At 40.3% G+C, this 23,700-nt stretch overlaps 1 protein-coding gene across 1 annotated transcript in view; it reads left to right on the forward strand.

Annotated features, from left to right (window-relative positions):
* The first annotated feature begins 329 nt into the window (after nucleotides 1-329).
* grik2 (glutamate receptor, ionotropic, kainate 2) overlaps nucleotides 330-23,700 on the forward strand; it is a 245,140-nt gene continuing 221,769 nt past the window's right edge. Inside the window, exons 1-2 of the mRNA XM_048152799.1 lie at nucleotides 330-533; nucleotides 2,992-3,336. Of these exons, the coding sequence (XP_048008756.1) occupies nucleotides 3,210-3,336 (127 nt within the window). The 5' untranslated portion in view covers nucleotides 330-533; nucleotides 2,992-3,209. The remainder of the gene's footprint in view (nucleotides 534-2,991; nucleotides 3,337-23,700) is intronic.

Here is a 23,700-nt window from a genome sequence, read left to right on the forward strand (position 1 = left end):
GTTTTTATTTATTCTTTATTTATTCTTTAATGTGGTTTAACGCGGTCTTTATGTTATTATTAGCCATGGCTGGAGAGGATCTTGAAGAATTCATATTTTGATTCAGTTAGAGTATGTAACACATACAGTCACCAAAATGCCATCCCATAACGCTGGTAATATCCCTAATATAGCCTACAAAAAAATAATGCTTCTTTTTCATAAGTGTATTTGAAAATAAGACGAATTTCTCTCGCTGTCTCCTGTCACTTACGGCACGCGATTATTGTGAAATGACAGCTGGACAGCTCAAATCCAGCGTTACCTTGCTTTATACATGTTTTAAATGATATGTTGTCATCGTATATCGATTAAAAACCTTTATTGGGAAGTGCAGCGCAGCGGCAGCCGTGTGTCTTTAAGCGGGAGTTGTGTTCGCCGACAGGAGGCGTGTCTCCTCCACAGAGCCCGAGCGGCTCCTCCATCCGAGCACATGAACCACTGCTGCCACTGTCCTCACTCTTCACCAGCCCGAGCTGCTCTCAACACCCGAGGTAAGGACATTTACTTCACCATCAACACATACGATCGGCTCTTACGGTGCTTTTAAAGTAATATCTAATGGAGACATTGAAAAGACTGAGGTTTGGCTTAAATTTCACAGCTGGGACGGAACAGTTCATCTGATCTGACTGATGCATGTGCTTCTGTTTTAACCTCACATAATGACTAAGGTAATAATTACACTGAACTATATATGTGCTTGAAAAAAAAAAAGAAAAAAAAAAAAAAAAAAAAGGTTTGTGTTTGTAGAGTTATGATTTTCTCTCACCTTAATTGCAAAGAGGGTTATGATGACTTGTAAGTTAATAAAGCATGTTGAGACTCCGGGTACGACTGCACGATCCTAGTTTAAAATGCACCGCCCCTCACACACACACACACACACACACACACACACACACACACACACACACACACACACACACACACACACGTCTGTTGTGAGGTTGAAGGAAGCATCATTAAATATGCCCTTGCCTGGAAATAGTGTGTCACTGCTGCTGATGAGTCTTTTAGCATCACTTGAATTACTTTTGTGGGATCTGTCACTGAGACATTTCATTTCAGACTCAAAAGACACACTTAACACGCGATCTTCTGAATATTTGAGCAGATACACACGCACAACAGTGCAAAGATCCAAAACTATGGTTAAAGTCTATGAATAAACATGATGTTTCATATGAAACGTCAGAGTGATTAGTTTGCGCATCATCCATATCTGGTGTAAAATGACACACAAAAATCTACATCTTGTCATATTATTGTATTATCTTGTTCGTATTTTTGCAGAAAAATAAAATCACAAAAAGCATTGGCACGATGGCATAAGGTGCATTTATATTTTATTATCAGCCAAATTAATAGGCTGTATTTGGACATTTCTTGGATGAAACAGAATCGCATGGTCCATGTGAAGGGACAGAAGAGTGTGTGTTCGTGCAGCTGATTCGGTGTGAAGCGATGTGAACGCGGTTTCTGATGTAATACAGTATAGGGCTGAGGAGGCTCTGTCGTCGCTGTCCGTGGTGCTGAAACACACCAGCTCTCAAGGCAATCTATTCTAGTGCACTTCTCTAAGCCTACTTTGAAAGTAGGGGCACAATCGAGGTCTTTTTAATTTAAGTTGTACAGGGTTCGTCCTCATTAGGCCCTTTCCTGGTTTTAAAGGCCCCCAGAGTTCAAAAACCACCAAATAGTCTGCAGCTGTTCTTCGACAAGTTATTTAGAATATTATTCTCGTTATATATATATATATATATATATACACACACACACACACACACATACACACACACACACACACACACACACACACACACATATAGTAATATATATATATATATATATATATATATATATATATATATATATATACTATATATATTACTATATATACATATTATTATTATATAGAGCATGTGTGTGTGTGTGTGTGTGTGTCAACACAGAAACAAACACTTGAACAATATAAGAACTTTTGCGCGCGCACACACACGCGTGCACGCACGCACACACACACACACACGCACACGCACACACACACACACACAGACAGGACTGTATACATTTACAACAAAATATGATAATAGTCTACAGTGCATAATTACATGCAACTAACCCTAAACCAAACCGAACCCTAATCCTTAACCTGTAGTAAGTATGGTGAATTCATGTTGATTGGGACACTTTTTGCTATTGAAATGACTGGGAAAAAGTGTCCCAATCAACCTGAATTCACCCTACATGAAGTTACTTTATATTACTCAGTGTAAAAAAATAAAGTGTAACCTAACATTATAACCACGATAATTCATATGGGATCTCCTTTCAGAATACTGTCATTTTTTGACAATGAATATACAAAATGATCATAGTTTTTTGTGTGGCACCAATACGTGCTGTGCTGATACGGAAAACTGTGAGTAACCTGTTATTTTTATTTATTAATTTGTTTACTGATTTATTTTTTTGTAAATAATCGCAGTTTACGAGAGCATTAATTACAGGAAGAAAAATAAAAAAAAGTGTTATTCCAACATTTATACGAAAAGCACGTGCGTCGTAGGGTTCATCTATTTCAATCGTTTATTTGATTACGAAACTATGTGAAAATATCCCATATTGTGCCGCGGGCGCAGTAGAAAGCTTCTGAACACACTGCTGTGTTTCATCCGAACATGACATCCACGAGCAGAGACGTTAGAGCCACGCGCAGCTCTCGCTCTGAGCTCTGGAGCATGTTGGAGTAGGAAATGGATGTTGTGAGTGGTCAGTGTTGCGCGCGCGTTGCTCTCGGCGCGACGTCAGTGTGAGTGCAGCAGTGCAGTAGACGGCATTGCACGAGCAGCCCGCGCTCATCGCTCCCGCTTCTGCCGCCTTCTGCGCGTCAAGCGATCCGCTACAGCAGGTCTCATCACTCACTCCCGTATTGCTCCGCTCTTTCAGGCCACCCGTTCATGGATTTCTCCTGGATTTCCCTTCTCTAACATGGACGCCCGGTCGGAAGGTTGCTCCTTTGCGCAGTGAGACGGACATGCGGAGCATCGCTGATGGAGTGTCCTCTTCTGTCTCAGTGACCATGCCGTGATCACACCGCTGACAAGATAAAACACCTCCAAAAGCAGAAACAAGTGGGAATCTTACGATCCGTCCAGGGGAATGACATGCAGTGCATCGCAGGCTTCATGAAGATGTGCTCTCCTCTGGTAACTCATCAGAGATGGCTTGGGCTGTTGCTGCTCTTACTGTGTGTGGGATATTCTCACGGGATGCCACATGTGCTGAGATTCGGTAAGAGCCTTTTAAAACACATTCCACCTATTACGGATGCCGTTTTCGCGCTTGGTGCTGTTTATATGTGATCTAAAGATGCCAAATGCAAGATGCTGTCTTTCCTTAGAAGAGTTAAAAGTCGTGCATGTTTCATTCCGAATTTGTAGGGAACGCTACTTTTACAATCAGAACTTTTTGAGCTCCCATCACACATGCAGAAGTTGCCTACAGGTTGTGACGGATGAAAATCCCCTTCAAACCAGCGCTGCTGCATATTGCATCTTAAGTTGCATATTCTCTTGTTCCATATTGTTTCTGAATGTTTTATGAGGAGAAAAAGCTTGGCTTTGAGGTGTTGCAATGACTCATTTTGTTCTGTTTTTGCCTAAGGTTATATGCACTGCTCTATTCTATTCTATTCTATTCTATTCTATTCTATTCTATTCTATTCTATTCTATTCTATTCTTGTCAGTTCTAGAAGTCACACATTGATCATTTTGATACAGAGTTTCTACTAGAGTTTCAGATTGTCACTATCATGATCTCCTAAGGTTTTTAAAAGATTAGTTTACTTGAGAATTCAAATTTCCTGATAATTTACTCACCCCCATGTCATCCAAGATGTTCATGTCTTTCTTTCTTCAGTTGAAAAGAAATGAAGGTTTTTGAGGAAAACATTCCAGGATTTTTCTCCATATAGTGGACTTCACTGGGGTTCAACGGGTTGAAGGTCCAAATGTCAGTTTGAGTGCAGCTTCAAAGAGCTCTACATGATCCCAGACGAGGAATAAGAGTCTTATCTAGAGAAATAAAAAAAAAAAAAAAAAATTACATACCTTTTAAATACAAATGTGATGCACCACGCATTGCGTAATCACATTGGAAAGGTCACGCGTGACGTAGGCGGAAGTACCGATCCAGTGTTTACAAAGTCAAACACCCTTTACAAAAAAAGGTAAAACAACAATGTCGGACAATTTTAAAGTTGGAGGAGAAAATGAGACTGCGGTACTTCCACCTACGTCACGCGTGACCTTTCCAATGTGATTACATAATGCCTGGAGCATCACAGAGCAGTGCAAGACGAGCATTTGTGGTTAAGAAGCATATATATATTTTTTTTTATTTAGAAAATTAGTGATGGTTTCTCTAGATAAGACTCTTATTGCTTATGTAGAGCTCTGCACTGAAACTGACATTTGGACCTTCAACCCATTGAAAAACCTTCGACTGAAGTAAGAAAGAAACATAAACATCTTGGATGACGTGGGGGCGAATAAGGAAATTTGATCAGGAAATTTGAATTCTGAAGTGAACTAATCCTTTACCTGCTATAATTCCTATTTTAAACATCACAGAAAAAGTTCGACATGATTTAGTGTAGGCTTTCACTGCGTAGATGTTCTCCTGCACGTTGCTATTAGCAACCATTTAACGAATGCTTTGAGGAAGGCCATCCAAGCTCGGCATCACCATCTCAGAACTGAGTCACGGGCGCTTTCTTAATAGAGTTGTAGTTTTAATGGGATCGAGTGTGTTCGCTTCAGTCTGATTATGCAGATTTCCTGCAAGAGGAAATGTCTAAAAAATGTCAGCGGACTCCTATGAAAGGCTGTCGCTCTCTGGGGTGAGGCCTGTCTGATGTACTCCTTTTCCAGTCTCAATCAATACAATCAAATAATGTCAAATGCACCTCAGGGATTTCCATGGCACAGCCCAGGGCTTGCTTTAATTATGTGATGTAATAAGCTTGTTTCTTTTTTCACTCCAGGACACCAGCACAACACATCACACAATCACACTCCAGCAAAATTTAGCCTTCAAGTCCTGATTTCCTCAGACGCTGCCTTAAACTGTGTAACTAATGTAACATAATGGAGAGATTTTCCAAATTTAGTCTATCATTACTGTGTATGGTTTCAATTAGCAGAATGGGAACGTACGCTTTGAGCCACAAGGGAATTATTTGAAGCTTGCAAACAAACGTTCACAGCTTATGCGCTTTAATTGTTAGAATGTGTTTTTTTCTTATGCACGTGATTGTGCATTTTGCCTATACTTTGTGTTGTTTTAGAGTTTAGAGTTTAGAGTATATATAGTTGTTTTGCTGCAAACACATATTCAAACTGCAGAATGATTTCTAAATCATTATATATCTTATCTTCCACTTTTTCATTAACCAGACATTTAATTGCCATGGTTTTCTTAAAAATAGTAAGCGCACTGTTAATTGGCAGAGATGCACAGATATGTTACGCTCATTATTGTTCATGCTGGCTTTGTTTCTCATTATACTCTGTACGCTGATATTCACCGCTGAGCGCTTGGCTGTTGTGCGTGTGCATGAAGGAGGAAAAAAATAGTGCGGCAGATTGCATTTCCCTTACTTCCAGTAGGACATATTCTTGTGGGTTTAGCAGTGTGTGTAAGTGGCATAGGCTTGTGTAACTGCGCTATAATATCATATCCATTTAGGTCTAAAAAAATACTGCAGCTTCATGCACAGAGAAAATACATGATGTTGAATCAGATGAAGGGGAGATGGAAAACTGAACGAGTGCTACTGTCTTTTGCATGTGTCATCACATTCTCTGTCCCTGCATTAGGAAGCAGCTGTTTGTGACAACATCTGGCTCTCGGCCACCGTCCCACCGTCCTCTGTGGCTTCAGCTGCCCTTCTCACACCCTCACACACTGTTTTCATTTCAAATGTACATTTAGGTGTTTAAATGTATTGCATTTTAGTTGAACAATATAATTTCTAAGGATAATATGTAGAATGCATTTGAATGTATATGGCATTTTCTAATATTCAATCATAATGATTATTGCACAATGTACTTACTGGGTTCATAATGAATTGCAAAACACTTTTGCTGCTATTGAGGTGGATACGGGTAAGGTTAGGGACAGGTTTGGTGGTATGGGTAGGTTTAAGGGTAGGGGTAAGGTGTAAGGGAAGGTCAACAGTGCAATTATAAATGTAAATACAGAAATTAATTACAGATGTAATTACATGCAGGTGTTTTTAAAATTTTTGAATTTTGGAGAGGGCAAAAAAAAAAAAAAAAAAAAAAAAATATATATATATATATATATATATATACACACATTCTTAACTATGTTCCTGGTCTTTTTGTGCGCAATAGGCCTATTTTAGTACAATAAAAGAAATTGTATCAACTTTCTACATCTGAAAAGGCAATTGGATAATGCTAACCAGGAGCTGAATAATTGTTTGAATGTTTTGTTTTTTTGTTTTTGGTTACACTTTATTTTAAGGTGTCTGTGTTGCAGTGTAATTATACACTTAAGTACTGAGTAATATTAATTAACTACATGTACTTATGGTTAAGATTAGGTTTGGTTTAGGTTAGTTGCATGTAACTGTGCAGTAATTACAATAGTAACTACATGTAACATGTAACAAGGACATTGTAAAATAAAGTGTTACCTTTTTTTTGACCAGTATTTTCAAAGTTCATTTTCAGTTGTTTTTTTCTGTCTGATTTAGAGGACTGTATAAATAAATTGCTCCTTAGGGAAGAAAGAGACAGCGCTGCCTTTGACAATTAACTCACTAACGAATATTAACAGCGCTGTGCCACTGAGATACAATAACAGCTAGAGCTGATCAGGTTTTAACACAAAACTAAATCAAAATAAAAAGCTGTCTGGTCAGAAGCTATACAATACACCAGGGCACATGTTAATGAGCACAGCCAGCCTATAAAGACACACACGTCTGTCTGCCTACTGGGTTAGGAGTGCAAGGGCAACAGGATTTGGACAAAAAAAAAAATGTGATTAAAGGTATAAAAATGCTCATCCATTTACTGCATGCAAATATTTTAGAAGATGAACATATATGTTACATGTAGTCGAGTCAAAGATAAGAGTCTAAGGAGAATAAGAGTGACAATAACAAAACAACTCAGGACAATGTGTAATGAAGCGGGACTGAGGCAGAGATCCAAATGCAGCATTTTATTAAAGTAAGCGTGGTCGTATAGGCAGGGTAAATCAGGAGCAAACAGGTACAGCAGAGGGTTAGGCAGAATCGTAGTCAGGGCACAGGCAGTAGATCGAGGCAGGCGGATATCACTCACAGAACAGTATAACAAGCAAGGGTCAGGACAGGCAGCAACGGGTCAATACTCAGGAACAGGCAAGATCAAACACAGGCAGACAGGATACAAGGTACGCTCAGAATTGTCACTAGGAATCAAGACTTCGCAAATGGGTGGTGTGTGTGAGAGTCTTATATAGTCCTGATAATGAGCTGCAGCTGGGTGTGGTGATTAGTGATAGTGTGCTAGGCTGTATGTGGCAACAGGTGATTGGTGTGGTGAGTGCATGTGACTGACAGGGAGGATTATGGGAAATGGAGTCCGGAGTGAACAGGAACAGACTGTGATCGTGACATAACGCCCCCCTCCCGGAAGGCGCGTCCTCGCGACGTAAAGGAACAGCTAGGGAGGGGGGGTGGGTGCATTGGAGATCTAACAGCAGCCGGGAACGGGATCTCCAATGCAGCCCCAGGAACACAGGCAGCCACGGTGGGTCAGGTGGCTCGGGCGGCCACGGCAGGTCAGGTGGCCTGGGCAGCCACGGCAGGTCGGGTGGTTCGGGCAGCCACGGCAGGTCGGGTGGTTCGGGCAACCACGGCAGGTCAGGCGGCTCGACGGCCACGGCAGGTCAGGCGGCTCGGACGGCCACGGCAGGTCAGGCGGCTCGGACGGCCACGGCAGGTCAGGCGGCTCGGACGGCCACGGCAGGTCAGGCGGCTCGGACGGCCACGGCAGGTCAGGCGGCTCGGACGGCCACGGCAGGTTAGAGTCCATGGGTGACCCCAGCGGGTCAGAGTCTATACATGGCCCTAGTGGCCTACAGTCCATGAATGGCCATAGTAGTTCAGGGGCCCTTAATGGCCATGGTTGAGCAGGGTCCCCACCCACAAGCTCCCCACCCCTAGGTATACCGCCCCCCCCCAAAAAGTTCTTGGGGAACTCAGCGGGACCCGTCGCAGGTTCGTGGGTAAGGAGTTCGGGTGGCGCCGGCAGGGCCAGGCGTATGGGTGAAGCCGGCAGGGCTGGAAGCTTGGGTGGCGCCGGCAGGGCTGGAAGCTTGGGTGGCGCCGGCAGAGCTGGAAGCTTGGGTGGCGCCGGCAGGGCTGGAAGCTTGGGTGGCGCCGGCAGAGCTGGAAGCTTGGGTGGCGCTGGTAGAGTCAGTAGTTTGGGCGGAGTAAGAGAGGCCTTTGGAGTGGTCTCCAGGTCCACAGCGCCCTCCTGAAGGACGTCTGCGTCTTGAGGAGAGGAGGACGTCTTCTTCTTCCTCCTCCTTCTCCTCCTCTGAGAGTGAGGCGATGGTTCACCAGCTGGAGCGGTCTCTGGAGCGGACTCAGTGGCTGGAACGCCCCCTACAACCTTCAGCACCGCAGGGGCGGCCATCTTGCCCGCGGGCACTGGCAAAGCAGCCATTTTGTCCATCGCGTCCAGAGTGCTTGAGTCCATAGCAACCGGTGAACTTGAGAGCGTTGAAACTGACGGACTTGAGAGCGTTGAAACTGACGGACTTGAGAGCGTTGAAACTGACGGACTTGAGAGCGTTGAAACTGACGGACTTGAGAGCGTTGAAACTGACGGACTTGAGAGCGTTGAAACTGACGGACTTGAGAGCGTTGAAACTGACGGACTTGAGAGCGTTGAAACTGACGGACTTGAGAGCGTTGAAACAGATGAACTTGAAAGCGAAGCAGCCGCCGGGCTTGAGAGCGTAGCGGCCGGCGGGCTTGAGAGCGTAGCGGCCGGCGGGCTTGAGAGCGTAGCGGCCGGCGGGCTTGAGAGCGTAGCGGCCGGCGGGCTTGAGAGCGTAGCGGCCGGCGGGCTTGATAGCGTAGCGGCCGGCGGGCTTGAGAGCGTAGCGGCCGACTGGTTTGAGAGCGAAGCGGCCGGCGAGGACTTGGGGATGCCAGCTGCTCGGACCGTAGTCAGTGGAGGATCAGCCATACTGGAACGCAACCCTCTCTGCTCCCGGACTGATCTAGAGACGTGACGTGACTCTGGGTGATCAGCGGCGATGTGACTTTGCTCTGGGCGATCAGCGGCGACGTGACGTTGCTCTGGGCGATCAGCGAAGGTGTGACGTTGCTCTGGGCGATCAGCGAAGGCGTGACGTTGCTCTGGGCGATCAGCGAAGGCGTGACGGTGCTCTGGGCGATCAGCGAAGGCGTGACGTTGCTCTGGGCGATCAGCGAAGGCGTGACGTTGCTCTGGGCGATCAGCGAAGGCGTGACGTTGCTCTGGGCGATCAGCGAAGGCGTGACGTTGCTCTGGGCGATCGGCGAAGGCGTGACGTTGCTCTGGGCGATCGACGAAGGCGTGACGTTGCTCTGGGCGATCAGCAGCGACGTGACTTTGCTCTGGCCGATCAGTGGGGACATGAACTGTTGCTGTTGTGATGGTAGCCGCCATTTTGTGCGTGTTACCTGGCGCGGCGGCCATTACGGGCTTCACCATGGTGTCGCATTCCTCCGCGACACCCACAGTAAACGGAGAGCTAACAGTCAACAATGCATAGTCCATAAAGCCGCAGAGTGATGAACGCGGTCCCTCTCGTCTTAATCTACTCTGGAGAGGTTGGTTGACGCCATCACAAAAGAAGTCAATCAGAGCACAGTCCGGTAGATCAGAGAGGTAAGCAATGTTCAAATATTCCTGCACATATTCCTCTAGCGATCGTGTACCCTGCGTACTCCACAACAATAATTGAGCAATGTCCATACCGTTTATATGCTCTCCGGGAAAGCTGCTGGATCGTGGTGGTGGCGAAGTCTTCTGTAATGAAGCGGGACTGAGGCAGAGATCCAAATGCAGCATTTTATTAAAGTAAGCGTGGTCGTATAGGCAGGGTAAATCAGGAGCAAACAGGTACAGCAGAGGGTTAGGCAGAATCGTAGTCAGGGCACAGGCAGTAGATCGAGGCAGGCGGATATCACTCACAGAACAGTATAACAAGCAAGGGTCAGGACAGGCAGCAACGGGTCAATACTCAGGAACAGGCAAGATCAAACACAGGCAGACAGGATACAAGGTACGCTCAGAATTGTCACTAGGAATCAAGACTTCGCAAATGGGTGGTGTGTGTGAGAGTCTTATATAGTCCTGATAATGAGCTGCAGCTGGGTGTGGTGATTAGTGATAGTGTGCTAGGCTGTATGTGGCAACAGGTGATTGGTGTGGTGAGTGCATGTGACTGACAGGGAGGATTATGGGAAATGGAGTCCGGAGTGAACAGGAACAGACTGTGATCGTGACACAATGAAACAGGAAACTGAGGCCTTTAAATAGACGGGTTTATTGACTGAAGAACAGGTGTGATGGAGCTAATTAACAAACAGGGAAACTAAGGAAATCAGGAAAACAGGAACAGTTAAACACACTCAAAAAAATAACTCTTTGAAAAATCATGGAAAGGATTTCCACATGATTAAGTTGCTTTATTTCAGCATTATGCAATTCTGTTCAATGTACATTATGCAATTCCAATTTAATGTACTTACGTTGGGTCAACTTAATTTATTAAGGTTGATTCAACTTATTTACTATGGTTGGGCACAGCTTAATTTAATAGTGTCAGCCCAACTAATTTGCAATGTTTTGGAAAATAAATAAAAAGCAATAAATAAATGAATAAATAATAAATTGTTTTCATATACATTGATTTTTACAATTAATTCTTCTTGTTTAATTTTGTGATTTATATAACTTTTGTGATGTTCTGTGTTAGAAATCTAGATGTGATACTGGATTCATCCTAAAATTGCCGTAACCAACAACATTGTAAAGCCTAAATTGACCATAAGTCCATTGGTGGCAATGGTTTTACAATCAACATAGGCTTACAACGCTTCTGGGAAATGCAACCCAGAGCACTACCACAGTGATTACTTTCTTATTAAAGTAATTTGAAAGTTTATTAGCAGGTCCTCAACCCAAGCACAAGTGCAACAATTCACCACAATGGTGACCCCAAAACTATTAATTAACAGAAACTTTTAAATACCAACATAATAGAACAGTAAACATTAAAAAAGTCTTTCCATTTTCTCATCTTCCTAAAAACTGCTTAAAACAACACTTTATTTCAACGTTTACACTCTTAGTTCAGCCCCTTTGCAAAGCATGATGGGAAGTGAAAATCCTGTTTGATTGAGTCCTGGTTGGGTTTACTTGATTGAAACATGTTATTTCAATATGAAAACATCAAGTTAAGTCAAAGAGTAATCATTTCAAGTCAATTTAACATTAATCAATCACATTTAAACCAGAAACCTGATACAATGGTGTTGAATCAAAATAAATTGTTTAAATAAACAGCATCAAAACATCTTTTTTTTTTTGAGTGCAGAGTGAAAACATAATCATTACAATATATGAGTCAAAATCTGATAAGACGTAATTAATTGTAACAAATCATTTAAAATTGTTTTGTCTTTTATTGAAAAAGCATTTTATCATCGTAATCTTTTAAACAACTGAGAAGTTAGTGATACATTTAAATAAAAGTTTATACATTACTTCAGCATATGAGAGTCAAATTGGACAACTATAAGGACTCATGTCAACATTACTCATTTAACAGTTCATCTATTGCCAAAATGATGAAAAAAAATCAGTCAAGAATAGAAACTTATTGAAAATATTAAAACCAGAAATGTCAGATTCAGAATGCGTAGTTTGTGCATAAAAAATGTCCGCCAAAACCAACCGGCATCTCTTTAGCATGCAGTGTGAAGTATTTCCCTCACTTCCCTGATCATTCCCATTCAGTTTCAGCGAGTGAACATCAAGATTTGTACTCACGTGCGTCACTCCCTCAGAAACCAATGACGTAGTCAAGACATCCGGTAGATTGGGTTTTCCAAGAAATGTGTGACTCGCTGGACCTCTGCTTCTCACAAATACTACTGTGTATTGTGCATGTTATTTTTTGACAGATATCGATGTTGTGATATTCAAATGATGTGGATTTGAAAACAGATGGATCATAAGGTAATAATTATTTATTTGTTAGCCAGTGAAGTGATTTATGGCCATGAGTGTGTATGTCAATGTTTTTCGTTCTAATATTCCAACCCAAAGCCAGCATAAGTTTTTGACCGATGTGACGTGTGTGAGGCGTGAACTAGGTTTGATTTTTGAGTAATTATAAAACATGCTTTTTTTTGTGTAGTTCATTACACTTATTTAACGGAATGAAGATTGTTTTATGGTTTAAATAAATTACATGTTACAATGTTTTGTACTTTTTTTTTTTTTAACCAGGAAAGGAGTGGTTTTGATGCACAAGGTTGTTTTTATTGTCCCTTATAACACAAATCTCTTGTTCCATTATTACCCCCTAGCAGATATGAATCATATGTATCTTCAGTCTAACCTCGTGATCTAAACAAAAACTTGCATCCCCTTATCCAGAACTATGCAATAGTTTTTTATTGTATTTTATTTGAACAATTATTTAAAATAAGTTATTATTTGTCGTGTCATTGCCAATGTTCTTACAGGTAGTTCCACTTCTTGTAGCCCTGAAACTATTTACTAAAATCGCCTTACTGCGCATATCTAAAATGTAAAATCTAAAAGCTCACTGAGATGATACAGAGAGACCAGACATAATAAAGTTCTCACTCTATTCTTTTGGCACGATCACTTTATTAGCAAAAACCTCACCAATTACTGCTGAGTTCAGGTTACACTCAGGACAGCAATTGCGAGTAAATTTTCTGTCATCTTTGCAGTAATGTAATATGGCTGGTATAAACGTAGATACAATATGCGTCACATGACTAAACATGCCTCATCATTTTCACAGTCCACACTATAACACAAAAATGGCATTTCAAATTTATCCACTTGGGAGAGCGTCTTCAAAAAGCTCAATTTTCATAGGATAAAATCTTTTCAAAGGCCAAAACATAGAGAAAAAGATGCATCTGGATTAGTGTAGATGTAGCGTAAATATAAAAGATATTAAAGTTGCAATTGTTTCCCATCAGTGAGGCTGTAAGCTGTCCTTCAGGAGAGCTGACCAGTCATTTACTCCCATGACCTCCCTGTGCAGGCCTGCTTCATCAAGGGCATACGTGACCTTGAGAGACAAAGGAGAGCATATCACAGCTATCTATATTTGTTAATATGCTGAGCACAGAGCTTAAAGTTCATATCTCATGTTTCAAGGTCTTTCCTAAAGATATACAGTGTGTTGTTATATCACTGTCCATTGCAACACTTTGAACCAGTGCAGACCTTTGAAAGTGTCTGTTTCCACTGTGTTCGCTGACAAATGGCTTCTTCAGCTGCTTAGTAATACAGAGTCTAATATATTGTGAATGGAACATAATTGACGAGTAAGAACAGGTCATTCCCACATTACCCTTACCGACAAGTCTGCACTTCATTGTCACATCATTTTTCCTTTCTTTGCGACTTTGTTGTCTGCCAATAGCAACACGGAGAGCTGGGCGTCTGAGTACATGTCGCTGTAGTCAACACTGAACTGACTTCAGCTGAACAATGACACTGCTTTTTCTTTTTAGCGCTGCAGCCGAATTGAACTATGTTTGCATCAATGAATCATTATTTTCCTGCTGATAACTGTAAAGCTGCTTTGAATCAATCTGTGTTGTATAAAGCACTATAAAAATAAAGGTGACTTGACTACCAGGAGTTTGGAGTTGCTCCAGTAATAACAAATAATTAGTGTCATGGTTTCTGTCAAGTGGGCCGCCATATCACAGTCCACATCATTTTTCCCGCAAACAACGACACAGCAGAGTGGTGATAGTCCAGTTCACTTCAGTCAAATATATCCTTGTGATGTTTTCATACTTGTGATAATTTAACCATGTTTATCCTCCCACAGAACTTTATAGACGTAGTTGGCAGCATAAACTTGTTAATCCACGTTTTGGAAGCTACCATTGGACCTTCAAAGCTTCCTGCTGCCTCACTTCTGTCTTGTGCACAGTTTGGAAATCCTATGAATTCATCTGTCATGATAACAGTATTTCCCAATCTAGGCTCTTCCTTTGTTTATGCAAAACTCCAAAAATGTACCAAATTACATGCGATTCACTGCAGTTTCCAGCTAAAATTACACTAGTGGCAGCAGAATTCAAAGAATTGTAGAAGCAAGCTAAAATGGTTTATTCAGCAAATGATATAGGTTTAGGGTTTAGTGGCTAGTGGTTTTCCAAAGTTACCAGCCACTTAGCATTTTCACTGGCCACAGTTTTGACATTGATACCATGGGGAACTTAGATATTTTTAATATGATCTCATAATTAGGCAGCAGGTTTATTAGGCTGCTGTCACTTTAAGACCTGATGCACGGATCCATTATACTGTTACACATGCATTTTCTTTCTCAACTGTTTACATTATAACATAACTGACTGTGTTTACATGAACGCTCACCAAGACCGGCATTTCGACATTATTTTATGTGTATTTGACCATTTAAGTGCAATAAGCAGTGGAAAAATAACTCAATTTAGTACTGAGAGGCGGCTTTATGTGGCACACTTTGGGTGTGAGAACAAAATCTGCGGGAATAAGTAAAATTATGTGCAAATCACACACAGAAATTCAAGCCCTGTAACACCAACAATATTCATCAGGAGAGATGAGAGAGAGAGAGAGAGAGAGCAGCTGGTATCGTGTATCTATTTTGCAGAAAATGAGTTCTAGATGCGTTTCAGATATTTCAGTATTGATATGTATTGAAAAATCTATATTTTTGACAACACTACATTGCACTTAGTTTATTATTTCAGATGCCTTATTAAAAGACTACAATTGAAAAATGTATATATTATATATAAAATTCAACCTGCCGAAGTGGCTCGTAGGAGTGACTGTGTTACACACCACTGCTGAAATACACACACATTTGGCGGGTTAGCGGGTGTTAATGTCAAGCCCTGGTGATATGTTATTTTCAAATGCTTTTTAGTGCCAATCACTGGACATTTCCAAAAAATAAAACATTAACAAAATGTTGTGATTCACGTTCACCTGTTTCATTCAAAACTTAACATGCTTTTAGTGCCACTCACCTGACATCTCACTTTGAAATGTGCAAGAAGCAATGTAATAATACTTTGCGACATGTTTTTCCAATGATCCTGGATTGGTGTTTCGTCCCTTGATATGGTGCTCACCAATCACAACCACTAAAGTCTAAAGTCCCAGTTATATTGTACCTAACCTCTTCCCTCGATCCCCATTGTGTTCATACTGTTTCTATTTACCCTCCTGCTTCTCTTGTCCCTGGGCAGAGCTTAATGTTGCACGACCTCTGTCATCAGCAGTTGCTCCAATTCTGTTTACCTTTGGTAACTTTGAAGCTCTTGTGTGCATACTTCAATCCTTGTATAAGCTGGACCATGAGATCTTGACCATGCTGTTTCGACACGTTTTTACTCTCCTCTAGACCACCTATTGAACAAAAACTTACCGTACAACATGGACTGCTTTTAATTGCTACCATCAACCAATGCAAATCTTTTTTGCTCTTTTCAGTTATTCAAGCGAACCTCTGCTCTGATCTTTCTCTGGATCAATGATCATAGCCGCAGTCAAAGGTTTACCATGCTTCAAGGCACAACCAAACAGCTTCTCCTATTTAAAATCTGCTCTCATTTCATAGTTGTCAGTTATTATTCTCTCATGGCAGTCAGTAAACGTGGGCAAGCAATGTTGGAGGGATTTCCACATATTCTTTTTTTTTTTTTCTGAGGCAGGGCAAAGAAAAGCTCTTTGCATATTCTTGATTATATTATCCTGTAACCACTGATAAACATTAACTGCCCTGGAATGCAGCTCACAGTGGCATTTTAAGATGTATTTGCTGTTCTTGCACATCCATGTCTATTTTGAATTAGAATCCCAGTGTATACAAAAAAAACCCTCTGCCTCATTTTATCATTTAAACTCCCAACTGCTACTGCAACCATTCATTCTGCACAAGAACAGCTGCCACAACATGAACACCTCAAAACCCCTGAAGCTGATACACCCCAAATCTGATTTTGTGGAATGGAGTTCCACAACATGTTATATAAACAACAGATTTGTTTATATAATCCCACCAAACTAATTGCTAGTAGTCGAGACCATCGAGTCTAGGCCGAAACCAGTCCCAGTCAAGACCGAAAGCGGAAGGTCAAGTCACAATGACAAATTCAGCACCATGAAAATATGGTCTAGTCAAGCTGGTCTCATGACGAAAAAGTACCCGTGGGCACAATTTCGCGAGTCACGAAATTCGTACCAATGAGTACATATCGCTGCAGTTTCGTTGCGAAATGTCCACTGAGTGGCGCTAAAAGCGTGTTCCTTTTTTTTTTTTAATAGGGTGAATGCGATACGTTTTTATGACATTGCTTTTTAGACGAATCGCCACGGTTCTTGATTTGACATTTGCGCTCCGTTGCATTTTAAAATAACTTCCCACCGACGCTACGCCTAAACCTACCCGATAGTGTTAACAAAAGCAAACGTGACGTAAAAAGCGTCCGTGATCGTATACCGTTTTTCAGCTCGTTTAGATCTCTCTTTGAGCTCTCTTTTTTTTTTTTGCCGTCAGTCACCTTTCACAGGATTTGTACCCAGGCAGGGGGGGAATCGACTCCTCGTTGTAAGTCCAACTCCGTATCGGCTGAGCTACCGAGCAAGCTTGGTCGTGGCCAAAAAAAGCTAAACGCATAGAGCCAGAAAGTCCAAAGTACGTTCGTTTACAAATCGGGCACTCTGGTAAGAAGCGTTTTGAAGTCATAACATAATATTGCGCGGGGAGACGTGAAAACGAGTCTTTATGAATCCATAATCCGACCCCAGATCCGTGTGTGAAAATGAGCAAAAGCACTTATTGACATTTTACCGGCCTCTAGCGTTCGTTTCAGTCAGAAACTGCAGCAAGACGTATGCATCGGTACGTAATTTCGTCTCGCGAAAACGTGCCCACGGGTACGTCTCTCCTATGAGACCAGGTTGGGTCTCGTTCTTAGTCTTAAAGAGATAGTTCACCCAAATTTTAAATTATCCCATGATTTAATCACCCTCAAGCCATCCTAGGTGTATATGACTTTCTTTTTTCAGATGAACACAATCAGAGTTATATTAAAAAAAATATTCGGGCTCTTCTAAGCTTTACAATGGTAGGCTGAATGGTACTCGAGATTTTGAAGCCCAAAAAAGCGCATCCATCCATCATAAAAGTAATCCACACAGCCCCAGGGGCTGGTTGCATAAACCACTTAGACTAGTTAAGATACTAATGTTTTTCTTGATGAGTGGTCCTAATTTTTAAAGTCTGTTACATAAAAAGGTAGATTGGTGTAATTTGAATTAGAAAAATAACATTGATTACCCCTTGGCTTTGAGATTACCCCTAACCCACTGCAAATTGGTCCAACTAGTTCTTAAGACACAGTCTTAATATAGTGACTAAGTTTATGCAACTGGCCCCAGGTGGTTAATAAATGCCTTCTGAAGCAAAGGGATGCATTTTTGTAAGAAAAATATCCATATTTAAAACTTTATAAACTGTAATCACTAGCTTTTGGTAACGTCCGCCCATGCGTTCATAACACCTGATGTATGATGTAGGACGAAGGTGTAGTGTAAGCTCAGGTGAGAACTGATGAACACGGAAGGGCAGAGGATAGGGCAAAACAAAAAGCCGGTCATGAATTAAAAGTCTAAGGTCACCCTTTTTTGGGTGAACTAAGCCTTTAAAGGGAACCTATAATGCCCCTTTTCACAAGATGTAATATAAGTCTCTGGTGTCTCCAGAATGTGTCTGTGAAGTTTCAGCTCAAAATACCCCACAGATCATTTATTATAGCATGTTTTACCCGCCCTCAAGCTCGTGATTCCAATACACTGAGGCATAAATAATACAGGAGAAGCTCACACAGCAAATATAACTCTCAAAATAGATCATTACAAACTGTTCGTGCAGCATATCAGATCACTTGCGGCATGTATTTTGTGGATGTTTGCTAACATTCAATGCTGAATGAGTTTGATAGCGTGCTGCACGGCTAACGTGGCTAAAGCTACACACTGTTGGAGAGACTCAATAAGAATGGAGATGCTCTGGTCTCTGTGAATACAGTAAGAATCAATGGTAACTTTAGCCACATTTAACAGTACATTATCAAATTTTAGCAAAACAATTTGCAAACATCACAAAATATATATGGATCAATCCATCTTTGAGAATCAACTTCTGTGCAAATCCTGTGTTTTCCTGATCCTTGTGTGCAAAGCAGCCTGGTGTAAAATGACTTGCACATACTGGTACATAAATTCTTCTACGTCACAAGGGAAGCGAAATCTGAACGGCTTGTTTTTGTTTTGTTTTGTTTTTCACATGCTTGCAGAGAAAGGCTTACCAAAACAAAATTACTGGGTTGCCCTTTTTCACATTTTCAGGGTTGGAAGATGCACTGGGGACCAGATTTTAGCACTTAAACATGGAAAAAGTCAGATTTCCATGATGTGTCCCCTTTAAGTTTGGTCTTGAGTACTGCGACACTGGTTTTAACACTTCCCACAGTCTTTACATGATGCAGTGTTGGATGCTGTAATCCACATTCATGTCTAACCTTTTCCCACATTATCTTAAATGATTGTGATTGAAATATGGTTTGCAAAACAAACATTATACATTATATGCATGCAAAAAAAAAGATCTGAATATGTTATGTTAGGAGCATTATGAGAAAAAAAAAAAAACATTGAAACCTTTTTTCCCCAATCTCTGAGATTTCTTTAAGACTGTAATGGGTCAGTTTCTAGAGTTTGTTCAGTAAAAGTAAATAATACACATTAGATTAGACCAGATTAACTTTGTTTTGTACAATGCGTACAGTGATGGACCTGAGGATTGAGATGTGCCACAGGGATATGAAACTGGAGCAGTTGCAATTTGCAGCGAGAGTCTCATGGCAGAGAAACACTGCAGGTGTGGAGACAGCCAATGAAACTGCAGGAGAACCAGTCGTATAAATAGGAGCTGAGCTGCGCCGTTTGATGGGACCACAAATAAAAGACAGCACAAAACCACTGGAAGTGCAGAAGATGTTTGAATATGATGAATATTAAAGCTCTTTTTCTTGGCTCTGAGATAATGGAAGGTTCTGCAGCTCTGTCAGAGAGTGAAAGAGGACATGCAGATTGCACAGAATTTGAGAATTATTTGGTTCTTGTAAAACATGTTGGTTTGTCCCTTATGAAAAAAAAAGCACATTTTAGCATACTTTTAAAAAGAGTACTTATTATGGAAATTATTTTGAGCCATGCTATTAGTATTTAAACGTATTATAGTTTAAATTTGTATTAAATGCAATTAGTTGGACTTAAGAATGCTTCTTAACCCACTCAAGGAAGTACATCTATATATTTAATTTGATAATTACTTCTGTTGTCTTTGAAATGTGGTTAAAGTACTGCAAATATACTGACAAGCATTTAAAATATATAATTTATTGGTGTAGAAATTATTTTAGCTCGGAAACTGCTAGTAAATTTCACAAATGATTACAAAGAACTGGCAAGTAACACATTGAATTAAATGTGAAATATGAAGTAGAAAGACTGAAATAGAATTGTACTTCAATAATATTTGTTTTATTTACAACTTCAAAAAATAATATTTTTTGTCATGTATTTAAATATATTTGTAATTACACATTCATAATGTTGTGCATTTAAATTATATTAACTTTAATATTAACTTTTTCAAATTATAATCAAGTACTTTACCTGTGCTTTAGTATGTTAGTCACGCATCAAAATAAGTGCACTTCTTTAAAGCATGACAAATGATTTTTAAAGCATGATTTAAAATGTACTTGAAAATGTGTGTGTATATTCTTGAAAGTGTATTCACTTTAAGTACACTTAAGTGGCCTTTTATTTCATTAATAAAATATATTACCTGCAAGTGCATTTTTTAAAATATACTTTAAAGATTTGAAGTTCATTACAAGTGCACATTCAGTACAATTAGATAATTATTAGATAAATCCGTTGTTATTTACTGAGGGCCAGATTTCGAGGTAAATACAAAGAATCACATATTCAATCTTAAATGAGAAACAGAAAGAATTAGTTAAGATAGGGGAACGGCAAACTCCTGGCAGTGAATACAGCAAGTGCTAGACCGGCTGGCTCCTCAGCAGGAGTTGCATTGGAATTGCTTTTAGAAGCAGAGTTGCAGGCGATGAAGCAAATGGTAATTCCATTTCAGCTCACAAGATTCGTTCTCAGCTTGGCTGAGTGAAGATCTCTATCGGTGGGTAAAAATGTTCTGTGAAGATTCTCACGCCGCATATGTATGAGTGTGCATGTGGGGCTGATCCTGTACTGTATTTTATATTTAGAGCATTTTTTAAGATCAAGGTATTTTAAAATAAAATTGCATCTGCGATTTGAACCAAAGACACCATTGCTGGCCAGTAGTGTTGGAGATATTGATCTTTCCATATTAAAGTAGACACCATTTCTGGCTCTTGCATGACTGGAAATAATGTGTGGACTTGCCCTGAAAAGAGTCTTTGATATGATATCAAAGCATGTTGCCAAGCAAATGAAGCTAAAGTCAGAAATATAAATTTGGACAAGCTTACTGATCTGATAAGTCCAGGAACACAAAGACAGGAATAGTATCTCAAACCCCTGTTGTGAATCTGCAGGACGATGCATAGCATACTCTTGCATCAGACTTAGTGCTGTGATCGGTGAGATTACATTATTGGAATTCCATTCTTTTCCAGTGTTTCAGTAATGAATACAAAACTTGCTGTGCATTTTTAAGAGTGTTCTTTGGATAAGAAGGGTCCGAATCACAGGCACACCCCAGTGTTCCAAAATTCAATCTTGCGTCAATAATTCATCTTGATAAATTTGAATAATCTCACTGTAGGGTATGTACACTCAGGCCCGTGTTCACTACAGAAACATGATTTAAAATCTGCTCCAGAAATCAATATGGATGCAAAGCCAAAGGGCTGGATATCGGAAAGCCGTTCTTTCACTCTGACTAGGTAGTCTTGGGAATTTCTGCGGATATGCTATAAATCCAATCTGAAATGTCATATTAAATGTGGGATTGACGTTTAGAATGTTAGCAGTTCTCTGGTGGCATGAGCTGCATGCCTTATTTGAAGCAGCTTGTAGGACGCTTCTTGGAGAAAAAGTCTTTCAAATTATGTTTGTATTAAAAGGGTTGTTGATTATGATTTTACTTTTTTAACTTTAGTTAACGTGTAATGTTGCTGTTTGATCATAAACAACATCTGCAAAGTTACGGCGCTCAAAGTTCAATGCAAACTGAGATATTGTCTTTTAATTTTTTTTTCTTTTTTCGCCTTTTAAGGACTACAACAAACAGCTGGTAGGGACTACAACAAGCTTCTTCCTGGGTTAATGACATCACTAACCCTAAAATTTACATAAACTCCGCCCCCGAGAACATGCAACAAAGGGGGCGGGGCCATGTTGGGCTGCTTTAGAGAAGAGCAAGAGTTGTTGTAGTAGAGTGTTGTTATCATTTTACGCTAGACTGCTGCGTGAGATTCTCCCACTTTGTTGTTGTTGAGCTGTTAAAGCTCCGCCCTCTTCTGGAAAGGGGCCGGGAGCAGCAGCTTATTTGCATTTAAAGGGACACACACAAAGACGACGTATTTTTGCTCACACCCAAATAGGGTCAAATTTGACAAGCTATAATAAATTATCTGTGGGGTATTTTGAGCTGAAACTTCACAGACACATTCTGGAGACACCAGAGACTTGTGAAATTACATCTTGTGAAAGGGGCGTTATAGGTCCCCTTTAAAGCATGTTTACTTACTGACACCAAACTCACCTCCTATAGAGAACCTTAACGGGATCTGTCAGACACTTCATATAGAACCTTCTATGGGCTCCTATCGTGGGATCATTTAATGGATTTAGTTAACTAATTAATTTTGTTTTAATTTATTTATTTTTATTTATATTAAAGATAAATAAAACCTATTATGCAAAAATTTAAGACATTTCTCCTTATATAAGCCGCTTTGGCATAAAGTGTTCTTTAGAATTGAGTCAGAACCCTAGAGTTCTATATAGAACCCCACAGAATTGTGAAGTGGGTTTATAACAGAAAATATAACAGACTTTGAATCAGAAGGAAGTATCCCAAGTAATCCCAAACACCTGTGAATAACTTGTGATGGCTCAGAGCCTCCAAAAACAAACATAGCAAAAATAATAACATTACAGAAACAAAAATATATCTATGCTTCTTTCTCATTCACAATAGGCGGACAGTTATAATCAGAATGGCAGGTGTTTGATATGCTCAGCAGCTCAGATCTGTATTGATTTATTAAATCAGCATTTGTAGTGGGAAAGGAAAGAAAGATTGCAAAAGATTTTGAATTTTAAGGATTATACTCTTAAATATAAAGCTTTCAAAAGGGGGTTTTCACAGCAATGCCATAGAAGGACAATTTTTGGTTCCCCAAAGATCCTTTCAGTGAACGTTTAGTGTGAAGAACATATTAAAAATCTAAAGAACCTTTTTCTACAACATGTCCTTCAACCAATACGCCTATATAGGTCGTTTGTCACTTCCCTGAAATACGACCCATAGGAGTGTTTACTAAAGTTGCGCCCCTATTGACAACAGGACACTTTCATTTTAATGCATTTTACCCTTTTATCTGCGTCATATTTCGGGTTTCGCATAGCTCAGTTGGCAGAGCATTGCAATATATAACAATATGTAAAAAGTCCACACATTGCATTTAAATGAACACGCATTTTGATTGGTAACAACAGTCTTACATCATTTCATGACGACAGACGTAACACGACACTGTCATTATTTTTACGCCAGCTAGAGGGCGCATGACTTTAAAACGTAAATATTGGTCGTAATAAGGTGCTTGAAAAAACAACCTATAGGGTCGTTTTTTTGTTGGACTTTCTTTTTCTACTATAAGAACCTTTTGTGCAATGAAAAGATTCAGTGGATGTTAACGGTTCTTAATGGAACCATCGATGCCAATAAAGAACCTTTATTTTTCAGTGTTTACTGATGTTCCATTTCCAGTGCTGTTGCTACAGTGTACACAATGTAATGTCCAAACCAAGTACATTTTCTTATGCAAATTTGCTTAACTATATTTAAAAATATTTTGGCTGTTGCATCAAAAGAATCTCATGATGGCATAAAGACATCATAGATAACATTGGAAGAATATGTTCCTGAAACTAGCAGTAAACAAAATTTGTGGTCTGCCATGTTTCTGTGGTATGTTA

The sequence above is a fragment of the Megalobrama amblycephala genome, linkage group LG13 (genome assembly GCF_018812025.1).
Source record: "Megalobrama amblycephala isolate DHTTF-2021 linkage group LG13, ASM1881202v1, whole genome shotgun sequence".
In the NCBI taxonomy this organism is placed as follows: domain Eukaryota; kingdom Metazoa; phylum Chordata; class Actinopteri; order Cypriniformes; family Xenocyprididae; genus Megalobrama; species Megalobrama amblycephala.